The sequence below is a fragment of the Scophthalmus maximus genome, chromosome 2, assembly GCF_022379125.1.
Source record: "Scophthalmus maximus strain ysfricsl-2021 chromosome 2, ASM2237912v1, whole genome shotgun sequence".
Taxonomy (NCBI): Eukaryota; Metazoa; Chordata; class Actinopteri; order Pleuronectiformes; family Scophthalmidae; genus Scophthalmus; species Scophthalmus maximus.
The window spans coordinates 13,801,157-13,816,836 of NC_061516.1; the positions used below are offsets into that span (position 1 = coordinate 13,801,157).

A 15,680-nucleotide genomic window follows, 5' to 3' on the forward strand; every position below is an offset into this window, starting at 1 on the left:
GGAAAACTGCACATTGTTCGTAGATACTTAAAATGTAGACAAATAAGCTACAACTCTATTGGATATGCAGTCGTCACAGTCTTGTGTCCAGATTGTGTTAAAGCACGACAATTTTACGATACACCTACTGCAGCTGTTGTACTGACTGCATGAGTAGTGATTAAGCAACCGTGGAGAAAAACAAACAACATAGCTGTGACTAAAATAATCCATTTTCCATATTGCAGAAAACCTTGTTATATAATAAAATCCTACATGGGTGTGCATGTATGATGAGCTGTTTACATGCATATGGACTAATATTTACATGCAGGCTGATACGACATGCCATTTCTTTTACAATCATGTGGGTTGTGTATGGGTGCATTTAATGGTGTTCCAGGTTAACACTCTGCAGGAATGATGCAAACCTCTTTATTCATAGAATCAGCACTCTTTTTTCAGGTACATTTTTTGGGAAATAATAATAATTTTTAAAAAAACACAATCAAGCAGGTAAACGGAATGATCTGTGCAGCAGAAACTTTGCAAAACAAGACCTCAATCAAAAGCTACAGTCTATAAAAGCTGTAGACTACATGTGTACATTTAATGATATAAGGACTTGGTTGATTAAATACTAAAGCAGTAGCTGGAGTATTATCACAGTATACACTATGATGGTTCATGGGAGATCTGACAGCATGCCAGGGGGGCAGAACATTTCCTTCTGCTGTTCCTACAAAGTCGTCCCCTTTAATTTATTTCCTCAACAAGAGGAAACCACAAAGTAAAAAAAAGAAAGATCTGAAGTGCCATCTTTCAGAAGCTACGCCTGAGGAAATACAGCGAAGAAATATTGAGCATCAAAAGGTTCATCTTAACCACACTGCTATATTTTCTCCATGAAGGGCAACAAATTATTTTTATTGAAAGAAAACATCATCTTTTTTAATGTTTTTAAAGTCCTATCGCCTGAAATAGAACTGAACATGGCATCACTGCAATAGAAATATTACAACACACTATTTGATAAGATAGATAGATAGTGTGAATTTTATTTATTTATTTTTGGGGAGTTTGTAAATGGTACAGATCCAGCATGGAACTGCAGGCAAGAGGCGCACTGAAATACTCAGACCGTTGTAAGAGGATTGTTGTAAATAACAGAATTAAATAAATAATACGATCACTGCTGCATCACTTCTCTTTCATTATGGCTTCAGGTACTGAAATTACATTAAGTCACTGATTAAGTTTTGAGTCGCAGTATATCAAAGATGATGGGGCGTATTTTTGATATATATATATATACTTTGACATAAGTTATGTAAACATTAACTGTATTTTTTTCTGTTCAATTGAGAACTGAAAGGAACATGTACAACTCAAATCTATTCTGTCAATCAACTCAACAATTATACAGTGAAATACACTTCAGATTTGCCCTGAAAAGTAGGTACTTCATTAGGGGAAAAAAAGAAAATGCACTGAGCAAATGGCAAAATCATTCAAATACAGCAAAAACTGAAAATTGCACTTGCACTTAAGAAGCTTCTAAAGCACTTTTCCCCCCAACACAAGCAGATATGAAGCTCAATAAATCGGTGAATTTGGCCCCTGAACACGCTGCAGCTGAAGCAGTCATGACCTTTTGGTATCCAACACGTCTGAGATCTGGCCGAGATACAGGCGATATATCTCCAGCTTGTGAATCTCAAACTATTGTGCAAATTACTGACGCAAACTTTTTTTTAAATGCACAGATATGAAGAAAACAACTGAAATACTGGATTTAAAATCTGGCTTTCTGCAGCGAGCAGCGATGGTTGCTCTTTGTTAAAGGCTATAGCATAATGCGGCAAATCCTATAACTATGCTACACATACTCTATACTTATGCTACAGACAAGATGTATGATACACATGACTCGGTCGTATACTTGTTATATCCCGGGTCAAAAAAATATCCCTTTTCTCCCTTTTATTTTACACAAATTGCACCCTGAGTTTCAATAAAAACAATATGTCCTTCAAAAAGGTTTAAGTTGTGTCCACAAAAGTCCACTAGGTCATATATATTACATTTTCAATACTAGCCTCATCAATACAATAATCAAACAAACTATTGAACTGACCGATAAGTACAAAATGCTGCACCTAAACTTCGACGTAACACCCAACACTTACAGTGAGACAGACAGAAGCAGACCGCACTGTGAGGATCACACATGGCACATCGCCGAGACAAATTCCAAGGACGACACAGGAGGCGTCTCTGCGGCAGCACGCTGGAATTCAAACTGTGACGATCAGAGTCTGATTGTCACAGAGTCTGACATACTTGAAATCAGACTATATCATTGTTACTGCACGTGCTTCTGTTGGTGGGTGAAGACGAAGAAGATGAGTGCAAGATGGCAGTGCAGCATTCTCTCATAGTATTACAAATGCATAATGCCATGGTTGAATCTTGCATTTTCAATAAACCGCATCAGACATCTTCACTCGGATTCTCCCTAGATATCAGTCGATTGGCTTCAGCGCTGTACTGCTGTTAAGTCTGCGTCTGTGTCGACTGAAAAAAGCTGGTGTTTCTCACAATGAGCTGACGTTTACAGGACACATTCACCAGGAGACACTGCAGTCACAGGACACATTAGCATTTACAGGATGTTTAACTTTACAGCAGTTGACTAGTGGTAAAATATATCAATTCATCTTCCCGTGTTCTCTCATTTGCGGTGGAGCACGACATCAGAGACAGCGGGAATGACAAACACGCCGGTGAGAACAGGACTAAAGGACTCTTATACAATATAAAACTATAGTGTTCTCGCTCCATGGCATATAGGGAGGAATATTTTAAACTACATTTTATATTACACAAAGAATCTGAGGCTACATGAGAGAATGAACTTCATCAGCGAAGTTGAAAATGCATAATTGAATTTGAGGAACTTGCAATGTGTCTGCAACAAAGGCTAACACTGAAGGTGTCGGTCTGCGGACTCACACAACAGTGTTTAAAGTGTCTTAAAGATGTTGTACATCATCCAAGACACACACACACGCACACACGCATGCACGAACGCACGCACATATTTTGTAATTTGATGTCTTGACCAGTTAACCCCGACAAATGTATCTGTTGGCCGATAGAAAAACCAGCCGATATGAGCCCGTCATAGACATACCGGTATCTGCGTGTAGGTTTGCTGACATGCGCAGATATGAAAACTTTTATTTTACAGAATAACAATACAGAAAAGATGTGAATTTATGTTTACATTTTAAGTTTTAAAAATTGGGTTTATTTTCTTAATTCTAGTTCTATGTATCTGGTTGTATTTGTGTCTTCTATAGTTATTTATAATAAAGTTTATGGTTTCCTAATTAGTCTCAATTACATTTCTTTGTCATAAGGGTTTAATAATAACATCTTAGGAAACATTGCCAATTTTTTTAATGTATATCAACAGATATATCGGTTATCAGAAATGTTTTACTCCTTAATATCGGTATCAGCTCCATTCACCAGCCATCTTACCAACTGCCTCGACTAAACCCGTTGCTCTTTTAAAGAGAAATAAAAAATCATGGAGAATTCTCGGTTTGGATCACGAGTAAAGTATAATTTCACTTGCCATATCCTTTTACTTATTTACCTTAAGCTTCAGCTGGGCAACCTTCGCTTGCCCCAGTTTAGTCTGAATGTCAACAGGCCTTTCGAAAAAGGTGACTATGGCCGGCTCGTTGAGCAGAGAAGCCAGGACCTGCTCGAACGAAAACGACCACTCCACCTCCGGTCCTGCGTCCCGACTGCTGCGGGGGCTGGAGGCAACGGAGCTCTCCGGTGTGGGAGACGCTTCTTCGGTTGACAACTCCTCCGCAGCAGAGATGCTGGGAGTCTTTGTGGATTCGGGCGGGCTCCTCGGCTCCTGCAGCCTCCGTCCCACCTCCTCCATCCTCAGGAGGAGGCTGGTCACATGGGCCACAGCTCGGTACAGAGATTCCTCCTCTGGATCGCTGTGAAAAATGCGGTACAGGGTCTTGGAGAACTGGATGAACTGAGTCTGGGATAGGAGGGGAAAAAAAGCATGTTTTGTTCATCATCAGGTTATATTAACGCCACTATGGGATAATTAAATCTTTTTTTGCCACCTCAGAAACAAATTGGCTTCTTTAATCAGTAAACGCAACACTGATTGAGTTACCTGATTAATTCTGGGCAGGTCCTTGATGGTTTCCTCTTTCTTCAGTATTTCATTTTGCCACTGTTTCAGGTAGGTCTGCAGGTCCACCTTTACTCTACCTGTCAATTTTTACACAAATACTGTACTTAATCTCACACAGCTCAGACAATACAATAGTTCTGTTGTAGCAACTGAGTGCTTACAGTAAATTTGTGTGTAACATCACCTCTTTCTGGGCTTTTCCTTATCACGCCATCTTCTGGAAGATCAAATGCTGAAATTTAAAAGCGACATGTCCACAAACTGTTGAGAAAAAAAAACTAACATCCAGAACAACCAGTGCATCAACACAACTGAATTTAGAGGAAAAGTGAAATTTAAGGGAAAGGAAAGAGTAAAGAGGCTAACCAGTGAGTCTACTCAAGTGAGAAGAGTCTTCAGTCAGTGGAGCAAAGTGTTGGATTCTTTGCTCCTCTAAGGGCAAAGGACTACCTGTAAAAGCTAGAAGACACTGACTGTGAGTGGACAGAGACCAAGAGCCAGAGGTGACAGAGGATCCAAATAAAATCATCATCGGTAAATCATTGGTATGTACAGTAGTATTACACAACTATAAAGGCACAATACATACTTTTTGTGCTAAGAAAAGTAGAGTATTGTTTTTAATTTGTAAAATGATCTCTACCTGCATCATTTTATTTTCTCGCTATACTATTGTATGTGAGGTGTGCTACACTAATGCTCCTGTGTGTGTGTCAGTTTGCATGCCTGGATCATACAATAACCCTCACAAGCCAGCGGTGTCATTGTATTTGACTGACAGCTCACTCCTAATGTTAATATTTGCAGTACTCTTTTTGTAATTTTCTCAGAATAGAAAAAAGCCACAGTAGGTTGATCCATCATTTCATACTGCGAGGGATATGCAGAAAACTGCAGCCTTTAGCTGAGCTTCAGTAAGATTGCGTTTCCTTGATCAATGCAGTCCTTGCCCCTCCCCCCGCGCCTTTCCACCTTACATAGTTCCTTAGAGGGGGGCTCTCACTATGATCCTGAAGGCTCAGGGCTGCCCTACTGTGAAATCTCTGGTTGACTTTTTCCATTCGGATGGAACCTGTCCTTGGTGCTGAAGCAATGTGCTTTCTCCATGAGACAGTAATAAAAGCTCTGCCGCCTGATGTTCACTGGGCCCAGCAAATCGCAAATGGTGACTAAGTACTAATCTGCTTCTAAAGTGTCAACTGTAATTTGAGCAGCTCCTCCTGAGCATAGATCCTCTTTGTGGAGAACATACCCACTGCAAAATGCCCTTACAGCTCCATACAGCCATCGTTGCCATGGCAAAGCTCTTTCACCCAACACAGACTATTCTTACCCCTTCCCCTCAAGCAAGCGCTGCCACATCATGCAGACAAGAGCCACACATTCAAGGACAGTTTCTTCCCGCAGGCAATGTGCTCACTCAACAAATCCTGAGTTATGGAGCGGATCATTGAAATGACAACTCAAGGCCTGACAGCAACAGACTGATGACCTTGTGTTTTACTAGTGTGTCTGCTACTGTCATGATATTGCTGCAATGTTACGGCATTAGGTACAACCTGGAGACTGTAAAGAATTCGGTATGAAAACATTTGCTGCACATGAACTTTGAACTTTGAAAATGCAGGAGTCGACCATCACCGTCGATATGTTGTGAAAGAAAAGGGTCAGAGGGTTGAAGCTGAAGATAGAGTAACACAATTCTATTTTGTACTTTACAAGAGACCGAGGCCACTGAGACAACACAATGGGTTAAGGTTTAAAGATGAAATGAAAAATGTTAGTAATTTAGAAGTATATATATGTCACATTTAGATTCGCTGCTGCTAGTTTTGTCCATTGTCCGTCACTCACCTGGTGGCAGGTGCAGCTTGAAGAGGAATTTCAGCTTATTTGTGAAAGATCCACAGCACAAAGTGTCTGCAGGAGAAGAAAACGTGCCGTTAGAGCGGCAGGGATAATGAGGTCAACGGCAGCATTCACGAGAGCAGAGAACAAGTGAACCCACCAAGGGCGAAGCAAAACTCTTTAAAGTTGATGAGGCCGTCCTGGTTCTCGTCTATCAGGCGGAAGACCCAGAGGGAGAGGGGGCTCTTGGTGATGCAGAAAGCCCAAGGCTCGAGCAGAGAGAAGAGCACACTAAATTGTTGGAACCCCAGTTGGTACTGCTCCAAGTACGCCAGGCTGGGGTCATGATGGAGAAGTGCTGGACTCTGCATTGTCCAGTAGCAGCTGAGGAAATGCTGCCTCTGAGCAAAGAAAACAGAAATATGACCTGTTTATTTCTCTTATTTGACATAATGACCATTGTGACTTATGCACGATGACACTGTATATGTTGTAGTAAGTCTTTGACCCACTTTGAACAAATTATAGAGCTCATCAAGGTGGGAAGCACCGAATCTGACTTCTTGGGACACCACTCGAATCTGAAAACAGATTTTAGATAAATCCTTAATGCCAAAGTAATAATGGAATAATTAAACAAATTATTCTAAGTCATTGGCCGCTTACAACATTTTGCTTGGTTGTATCCTCCAGTGTCTGGATCACATAGAGTTTGTTTCTTTTTCGTGAACTCTCGACGTCCTCTGAACGGATATTTCCGTATTTCTATAAAGAAATAAAATGGGTTAAATCAACCATCCCACCGAAGTCGCCGACTGAAACTAACACTGGAATATCAGTGGGTACCTCGTAGGCCTCTCGGATCAGTTCACTGATATCTACATTCATGTGAGCTGCTTTATCATTATTGCCCACTGACGCTTGCTGCACTGTCGGAGGTAATGGGCTGTCTTTGTTTGTCACACTGTCAAAGAATCTGGAAAAAAAAAACACCATAAAAGAATGAGAGACATTAATGTAAAGGGTAATAATGTTTAAAATATGTCAATCGTGCCTTGTTTTATTCACACAGACTTGTTAAGGATGGTGACGGCCTCTGCATCGTCATGGCAGCTGATCAGGGCCTCCATGTTGTAGTCCAGCACAGCCAGGCCGAGCTGCAGGATCGCTTTTATGCCGTCGTAGAAAAAACAGTCCACCACATTTACAGCACTCTCTATGGGCAGGACACTGATGAAGAGGGTGAGAAACCAGGACAAGGACACGGATGAAAAGAAACTCAGGTCTGTCATGTGCTCCACCAACTGGGGCAGGTTTTCTCGAATCAGATCCTCAAACACCGCCTGGTCGACCAAAGCGCCTAAAAAGAGATGGGTAACATTTGAAAGTGCAAGTTAATTTCTGAAAGTCTTGCAAATTTTATGTCCCAAAAATTCCAAACAGAAACTGTATCTGTATCACTCACCAATTATTCGACGGTTAAAGTAATCTGGCAACATCCTCTCACACACTGCTACTAGGAGCCAGAAAGCCTCCTCTTCTTTTGCATAGAGCAAGAGAACTGAAGTGAGAATATTCATGGCCTGAGCAGGAGGAATAAATGGACACATTTTAGAATCAAAATACCTGCAAGAGAGACTGGTATAATGATGTGTGTGTATACCAAAGACATTTTTTATGTGCTGTTTTTTTTAAATATATTTTCAATGATTTGTCCTAAAAAATAACCCCTTTCTTTATTAGGCTTTCTGCAAAATGTCACAAACTGACTAATCAAACACAAGGAGGCAAGTTTTTGTTGAAGTCTAAATCATCACCATTGCCTCATCTGTTACTGTTAAAACCACAAAAACAAGGAAATGAAGAAATTACGTTAATGGGAGTATGGCTTTCTCATAATTGCGTGCAGGTTCTTTTTTTTTTTTCATATGAATAACTGACTCACAGCTATTCCTGCATTAGTCCTCAAAGCCTCTGAGAGATGGTAATCGGGGCTTTCCTGACTGTAAACAACAAGCCTAAAGAAATTGAAATACCTGGCAGTATCCGATTTTAGGGTTCCTGTAGGCATAGGCAGTAAGGACTCTGCGTAGGGCGGAGATTCCTGTGTCGCTCTGAAAGGCAGGGTGCTCTGGCAGAGAGCGGTGCAAGTCTCTTTCAATCTCATCTGTGGCCAGAGTGCTTGTGCCCAGAGACTGCTCAACCAGCTCGGTGTAATAACCGGGATGAGTGGCCATGTCGTTTACAGCTCCTACAGAGGAAAAAAAACAAAAACAAATCCTGCAGTGATCCCGCACAAGCTATCTCATACTTAATTATTCATGTTGAGTGGGCAAATGAATACATAACCCTTTCAACCATGCACAGCTTTGTAAACAAATTATTGACACGGCATACTGTATGATTTACTACACGTGGAGAGATTCATGTTTGAATGTATAAATACCTGAGAAAAGCATCCACAGCTCTCCCCTCAAGGCCTCAGGAACACCACGAACTATCAAGTCTCGTGTCTTCCTGGTGAAGAACATACTTGTGCCACGGCCGTATTCGGAGAAATGGATGTTCCAAGACTGCTCCTTCATCTTTTCTTTAAGCTGTCAAACACACAGATACACACACAGATAACGCTGATGGCACACATCAGCGTTACTGTCAATGCCTTGCAACAAATGCCTCGTTTTTATTTAAGGCCACCCCTGAATGGATTGATAACCCATCCGCACAGCTCCATCTTGCAGTGCACAGATAAGTAATCCACTCAGATGCCGTCCGTGACTGTGGTGGCAGGTTAAAACAGACATACGCTCAATTTGAACGGAACTCTGGCAATTACCATTTTGGGGTCAAGGTTTTCAACATCCTGGGGGTGGAAAACAGTCATGAGAGCCTCGGTGCTCACAGCCTTGCTGCTGTCTTTCTGTCCCACCATCAGGGTTACGTCCTCTGGATTGTCCTCAAAGTGGTTGATGAGTGACTGGCACTCGCCTCGTATGGCCTTTAGAGGTAAAAAACTGAATTCAGAATCCACTGCTACATACAGAAAAAAAACAGAGTAAGTAGACTGCAGTTAAAACACGTTACCTCTGATGAAGCAGAGTGCTGAGGGCTGGCACTGATGCCACACCTGCTACGAATCGTGTTGGAAAGCCGCTGATAGTCTCGCACCTCAGTGAAACGCAGCGCCCTCTTTCCACGCACACACACCGTTAGAGCCCTGCTGCCGGAGTCTGTCTTCTCAACATTAATGATCTGGAAGAAGACAACGTTGGAGGACCATTCGGTCATTTTTTGTAGTGTTCTGTTCTTCATCAGTAAGCAAGGTGCATATTTGAGACTGTCCATTGTTGGAAGGGTTTCTATCGATCCAGTAATACTGCCTGTGTTTGGCTTTACCTCTCGCATTGGAATGATGACATGGCATTGGCTCCCATCCTGACTGGCAAAACACAGGTAGTTCTCAGACAGGCAGATCTTGCCAAGGGTGTTAAAATGGCAGAAGGGCACCCACAGGAAGCTCTCATGCACCTCTAACAGGTTTTCCTCTTTGGGAAGCCGGAAAAACGTCCGGAATTGTGCACTCTTTGCATGAGCTTCTAGGCCTCTGTGGAGAAAGCAAATCAGAAAGCAATGTCCTGAGATGAACATCAGACATACATTCCTAAACTTAAATGCATTGAAACATTTTTTTTGCAAAACATGATTCTTGCACGTCGAAAATCAAAAAGGGTCAAAGTAAACAACTAAAGTGAGTTTCTTTCAAAATTGCGTGAGAGCAATTTTGTCTTTTTTGTATAACCTACCTGAAACTCCAGACAGGTTAAAACAAAACACAAATGCTGCTTGACTCAAGTGAGACTGTGTGTTGACTCCTGATTCTTCCAGCTGGTGGCAGCCAAAGCTAACAGGATCATGTAAGGCTGTTCGGTGAAGTAGAGAGACAGTACCTCTTGGTAATTTGCAGGGGGTCAGAGAGCGCCGGCTCCCTCTGGAAAGCTTCTTTGTCAAAAAGCCGCTTGATAGAGTAGTCAGCCAGCTGCTCCATGATAACGAAGGTTTCATTAAGGTGCAGCAGCATGGAGAAGTAGTGATCCTCTCCGTGAGACAGGACGTGGATGCTCTCTGTCAGAATAACGTTGGAGGTCTTCTCCAGCCTCCAGATCTCATCCCAGGAGATGACCAGTTTCACTGCAGAGTCATGACATCAGACATTAAGGCTCACAAATGGAAGGAACGGTGATGCCTAGGGAATAGTCACTTGTGTTATGATTATTGTCCAAGTGTATTTTCTTTTTGTCCAATTTCTCATTAATCAAAAATACTTGGACTTCACTCCAGCAACAATATAGTTAATGGTGCCATTATCAAGAATTCCTTTCAAAAAAATTTAAAGGTTTGTCATTGTAGAAATGTCACTCTGTTTCATGAGCCTCAATGACTCCATGAGCTCCACTATAATAGCTTTTGGACAATTATGGCAGCTGTCACTACGTCAAGACACCACTACGGTGGCCGTTAGGAGCTGCCACAGTCCTTGTTACAGCCAATCAACATCATCAAGACAAATGGCAGTGCATGTTAATGAATAGCACAGAAATGACTTGCCCTCAGCTCCCAGCATGTATGAATAGAAGCACATGAAGTTGGTGCTGAGGTAGAGCCAGCCCTGGCAGGGCATTTTGCCTCTCCAGTAGCTGCATGAGTAATACGTGACCAGTTTTTCCTCCGGCGGCAGCTCGAACCACTTCTCAAACCTCAAGAGAGCTTCTCGGAACTTCTCGGGATCGTCCTCCAGAACCAGGGACGTCTTCCCTTCCTCAGCGATAAGACCCTGACACATGAAACATAAAGGGTTAGTGTAGATTGAAGGTGTTAAAAAAAAAAATGTGTATGATGTCCATTGAAGCTAAAATCAATATGTTTATACAAACAATGGAAAAGAATGACTGTGTAATTACAAAGGTGTTGCACTTGGCGACGACCCCAGCTACATGAATATTGGAAATTTTCATAGCGTAACCAGAAACATGACCCCAAATGATTTGTAATGTTTCTCTGTGTCTGCATCATATGAAAAATAACTAAATAAACGTTAGAATGTTTTACCAATTCATTACTGCTGTATTTTGTTTGCTGTGATGTCCACATGTGGCTAAAAATTAACTGACAGGCAGAGCCTGATAGAACCCTTTACCTTGCTCCGCATTTTAAAGAATTACAATTACAGCCCTGCTAAGATAATGAATGACTTAAATATGTTGGATGTTTTGAGTCCCCAGTTAAAGATGGGTGTCCTTTCGAGTCTTACTCTGATCTTGCCCTGTACAAAGCTGGTGACGTCTTCGCTGGAGTCAAAAACAGAGAGCGTCCTCATGATGTTCTGCTGCAGCCAATCCCAGTGCTGAACAATCTCTTCCTTGGTGACACCTGACCAACATTAAAGGGCGGAAAAGGATGCTTTTATTTCAAAAGTAATATCATGTTTGTTTGTTTTTTTGTCATCTCTGAAGAATAAGGTGTTTTATGACTATATATGTCTTAAGCAACAGGAGAACTTTTAATTCTCATGTTGATGTGAATACAGGAATATTTCATTGTGATTGCGACGTTAGACGTCTGTACATTAGCAGTGAGTTAAAGCTGTTTCAACACGGCTAATTGAACATTTTTGCCAGAATAAGACAAAACTGCAGTGACATACCACAAGCTATTGACCAGTACACTTGGGAGTCAGGTGTGTGGTGAAGAATGCGGAAAGGAGCAACTTTGGATGTGGAGTCCAACACAGTATCCAGAGTTCCCACGAGGAGGCCTGTAACATACAGCGCATTGATATATTTTTAACCAACCCTGCTGCGCATGACCTTCAACCATGAGACACCTTTAATAATTAGAAAGAAAAAAAAAATCTGATTTATATAGGATATTCAAGAGATTAGGAACAAACCAAACAATTTTCATGCCAAATGCTGTATTAACCCATGATTGAATTTGGGCATTTAGATATCCTAGATAACATCATCTGATTCAGCGACCGCATCTAGTGTTATTCAGTGTATTATAATATGTTTTATTCTTTTAGTTGTTTATTCTTGGATAGCAACACTGGCACTTAATAGCCGTACTGGCTGTGAAAATGCAATGACCCCCACAGATCCGCATTGGAGCCACACAACTAAAATTAGCTAAATCCGTTACCGTTACAACTTCTCTCTGACACGTCCTCCATGAATAATTAACAAGGTCGCAGTGAAGCCACCCTTTCATGCACTGCATCAGCACTACACTGGCCTGCCTGCTGAACATGGACCATCTCCCCTCACACAGATCAGACACAGTGCACAAGATTTATGTTCTCATCAGTGGAGAGCAACGTCGGCCAGCAGAGGATGGGCTTGAACACATAACGATACTTCAGACATAAAGAGCTCTTGTAGAGAGGGGGCTTCAAGTGCAGCATGCTATGTACCATTTAAACTCCACTATCATTACACCAGCCAGACAGGACAGTGGCCCTTTTGTCTTCAGTTGGAACACCATTCATTCTCATTAATTATCTATTAACTATCCTAAAGCTTTCACGCTTTGGCGTGTGACCAAGAACTGTGAAACTGTACAATCATTGGTGGTATTGCGTAAGTGAGTACTACTTTACACCATCACATCATCACAATGGTTTTCAAAGAGGCAAGAAAATGAGATACCAACAACAGGTTTTGTCTAATTGGGTTTCAGCTGGAATCAGCAAACCTGAGGGAGCACTTGATGTTCTCACACTCATCGTCCATACCGCTTATCCACTGAGGGAGGCCACTCGCATGTTCACACCTACGGGCAATTTTGAGTCTTCAATTGACCTAAGCTGCATGTCTTTGGACTGTGGGAGGAGGTTGGAGAAAAACAATACAGACACTGGGAGAACATGCAAACTCCAGAAGCTCCTTGTTGTGAGGTGACAGTGCCAACAACTGCACCACCGTGCTGCGCAACACATTAAAAACGATGATCATTTTTGAAAAATATTTTTCTTACTGTTCTTGCCCTCTGCAGACATTTGCCTTAACATTTGGAATTAATACAAGCAATCATAACAATTGGGTTTTATTTCTAGCCTTTGGTAAGAGGGGGTGCAGATATTCTTCCCAAACACAGCAGCAACAAGGTAAATGCTTGCAAAGCACAGGGTGTCCTCTTCATGACGGGCTGGTAATAAATACGTATCACTATTGTCCTACAGCATAATACCTGATGGCGAGTCTTTCATCAGCTGCCAAGCAGTGACTTGAATCTCAAGATGACACAACAAGGGATGAAGGTTTTCAGGGCCTGTGATGCACAGGCTGTCACCTCACCACAGGTACGATGAGATCAACCAGCAGGGAGTCAGATGAACAGTGTGGCGGGAGGACAAGACAGACGGATGGTCCCGGGAGGACAAGACTGACGGACGGTCCCGGGAGGACAAGACTGACGGACGGTCCCGGGAGGACAAGACTGACGGACGGTCCCAAGACAGACGGACGGACGGGACAAGACAGACGGACGGTCCCGGGAGGACAAGACAGACGGACGGACGGACGGTCCCGGGAGGACAAGACTGATGGACGGTCCCGGGAGGACAAGACTGATGGACGGTCCCGGGAGGACAAGACTGATGGACGGTTCCGGGAGGACAAGACTGATGGACGGTCCCGGGAGGACAAGACTGATGGACGGTTCCGGGAGGACAAGACTGATGGACGGTCCCGGGAGGACAAGACTGATGGACGGTTCCGGGAGGACAAGACTGATGGACGGTGACGAACTCACAGACCTTTACCACGTGACCACCGTGACAACTCTATTTAAAACACACGCAAACGCACCAAACGAAACCGATAAGACAGCACACTCACACTCACACACAGAGAGTCACAGCAGCTGCTCGGTGCCAGATGTCATTCTGACACTCGGCTTGTACCTGTTGCAACGAGGACATTGTTATTGACGAGCGAGCTGTGGAGCAGCACCCGCCCAGCACACGGCACGGCCGCTCGGCTAACGTGCGGCGACTTAACCCGTTAAAACTCGCTTCTTCTTCTCTAACGCAGTTCGGTTGAAGCAGCTGCGAGCCGCGCGACAACCGCTATAACCGCTGACGTTACCTGTCAGACCGCCGCCACCTTCGCCGTACCCTCGTCTCCTCTGCAGCACGAAGTACTCGTTATCCTTCTCGGTCACCCACAGCTTGAAGGCGTTCTTCAGCAGGATCTCCTCAGGATGGAGCCACATGTTGTAAACGTCAAGGAGCTGTCGCTCAGATCCAACCGACACGCCACGGCCAGCGGCGACGAAGCCCCGACATCAAAGCCGAGGACATTTGTTTGTGTCCGAATCCCTCCTTCCCTTCCCACGTCGACAAGAAACGCTGCCAAAAGTCGCGGTGCATTGTGGGATTGTAGTCCTTGACGAGAGGGCGGCGCTGGAGGAGAGTCGCCGTGCTGGTGTCAGATATTCCTTGAATGAAAACATATTGAGTAATTTTTAAATATTTGTTATTGATTCCTAAGCATATTTGTTCTTCCTGTCATCCAAATAATCATTAATACTGACATTATATACAATATTGATATTATCTTATTGATATCCATACTCTTTTGTGAGCATTAAACTCTGTATAGATGCAGCAAGACGATATAGTATAGCCATATACTCTGCATATATATATATATATATAGCTATAACAACATTAATCATTTATACAAAGAAAAAGTTAAAACATAAATAGCTAAATAAATACATAAATAAATAGTCTTTAAAAGACCAAAACATAAATAAGAGACATATTTGAAACGTAAATACAAAACAGTGGTGAAATTAAGGAAAATATATATATATAAAACCATCACCATCTTAGAAGCATGTAGCTTAATAATGTCCATGGCTGAACTCCACATATTCTGTAAAAGTTAGGCAGATTATGAAATGTAACTCTGCCTGAGTAAAATAACCGTTGCTCCACTGAAGGACAGGACCACGTCAGCCGATTCCTCGGGCAGGGAGTTGCAACAGTGATTTTAAGAGTAAAGCAGTGTGAGTGACATTAAATCACCATCAAATACTGATGGTGCGAGAAGCACAGATTAATGCTAACTTCAAGCAGAGGCACTGGATGAAAGAAATTAGCTTCCATTCAACAGGCTGGGCACTGATGTTGGGTCATAAGCCCCAGCTGGCTCATAGTTAGTGTTTTGGTTCTTCCCATGGGTGCTGGATGGGGCTGAGTTCTTCCTCACATAACTAAAGGAAAAAATTTCTACATGGACCTTGATTTGCGCAAAAACGATGCTGTCATGCTGAAACAGGAAAGGGTCTTGCCCAAACTCCAGCCACAAATGTTGAAATGCATTGTAAAAGTTATATACTGTGACATGAGATGGCCTACCTAGCCCAAAGGCCAGCAGAAAGGCTTCACTGCCCTCTTGTGGTGAAAAGATATGACATTCATTTGGTCAACCTGTCAGGGGTATGATACCCCTTTTCAATGGACGTTCTATTGGTCTTATGTGTGCTTCTCTGCCCTGTGGGTCCAGGAATCTACAATCTTGTGGCATTTTCCAGTACATCACCAAAGTTC

At 42.6% G+C, this 15,680-nt stretch overlaps 1 protein-coding gene across 3 annotated transcripts; it reads right to left on the minus strand.

The window, feature by feature from the left end:
- Window positions 1–398: 398 nt before the first annotated feature.
- tbc1d8b (TBC1 domain family member 8B) lies at window positions 399–14,485 on the minus strand. Of its 3 annotated transcripts, XM_035624260.2 has the most exons (21): window positions 14,209–14,485; window positions 11,766–11,876; window positions 11,373–11,491; window positions 10,670–10,895; window positions 10,012–10,252; window positions 9,461–9,668; window positions 9,149–9,316; window positions 8,901–9,062; window positions 8,511–8,661; window positions 8,101–8,315; window positions 7,530–7,647; window positions 7,139–7,424; window positions 6,911–7,040; window positions 6,731–6,829; window positions 6,577–6,645; window positions 6,225–6,465; window positions 6,071–6,136; window positions 4,583–4,675; window positions 4,401–4,448; window positions 4,196–4,293; window positions 399–4,054 (listed from the first exon to the last, which is right to left on the minus strand). In XM_035624260.2, the coding sequence occupies exons 1-21, from the start codon at window positions 14,333–14,335 to the stop codon at window positions 3,635–3,637; spliced, it is 3,396 nt and encodes a 1,131-aa protein (XP_035480153.2). In that variant the 5' UTR covers window positions 14,336–14,485; the 3' UTR covers window positions 399–3,634. The 3 variants fall into 3 exon arrangements, with proteins under 3 accessions (XP_035480153.2, XP_035480155.2, XP_035480154.2); XM_035624262.2 differs by lacking the exon at window positions 11,766–11,876; XM_035624261.2 differs by lacking the exon at window positions 4,583–4,675 and having other exon boundaries at window positions 14,209–14,484.
- Window positions 14,486–15,680: the final 1,195 nt, after the last annotated feature.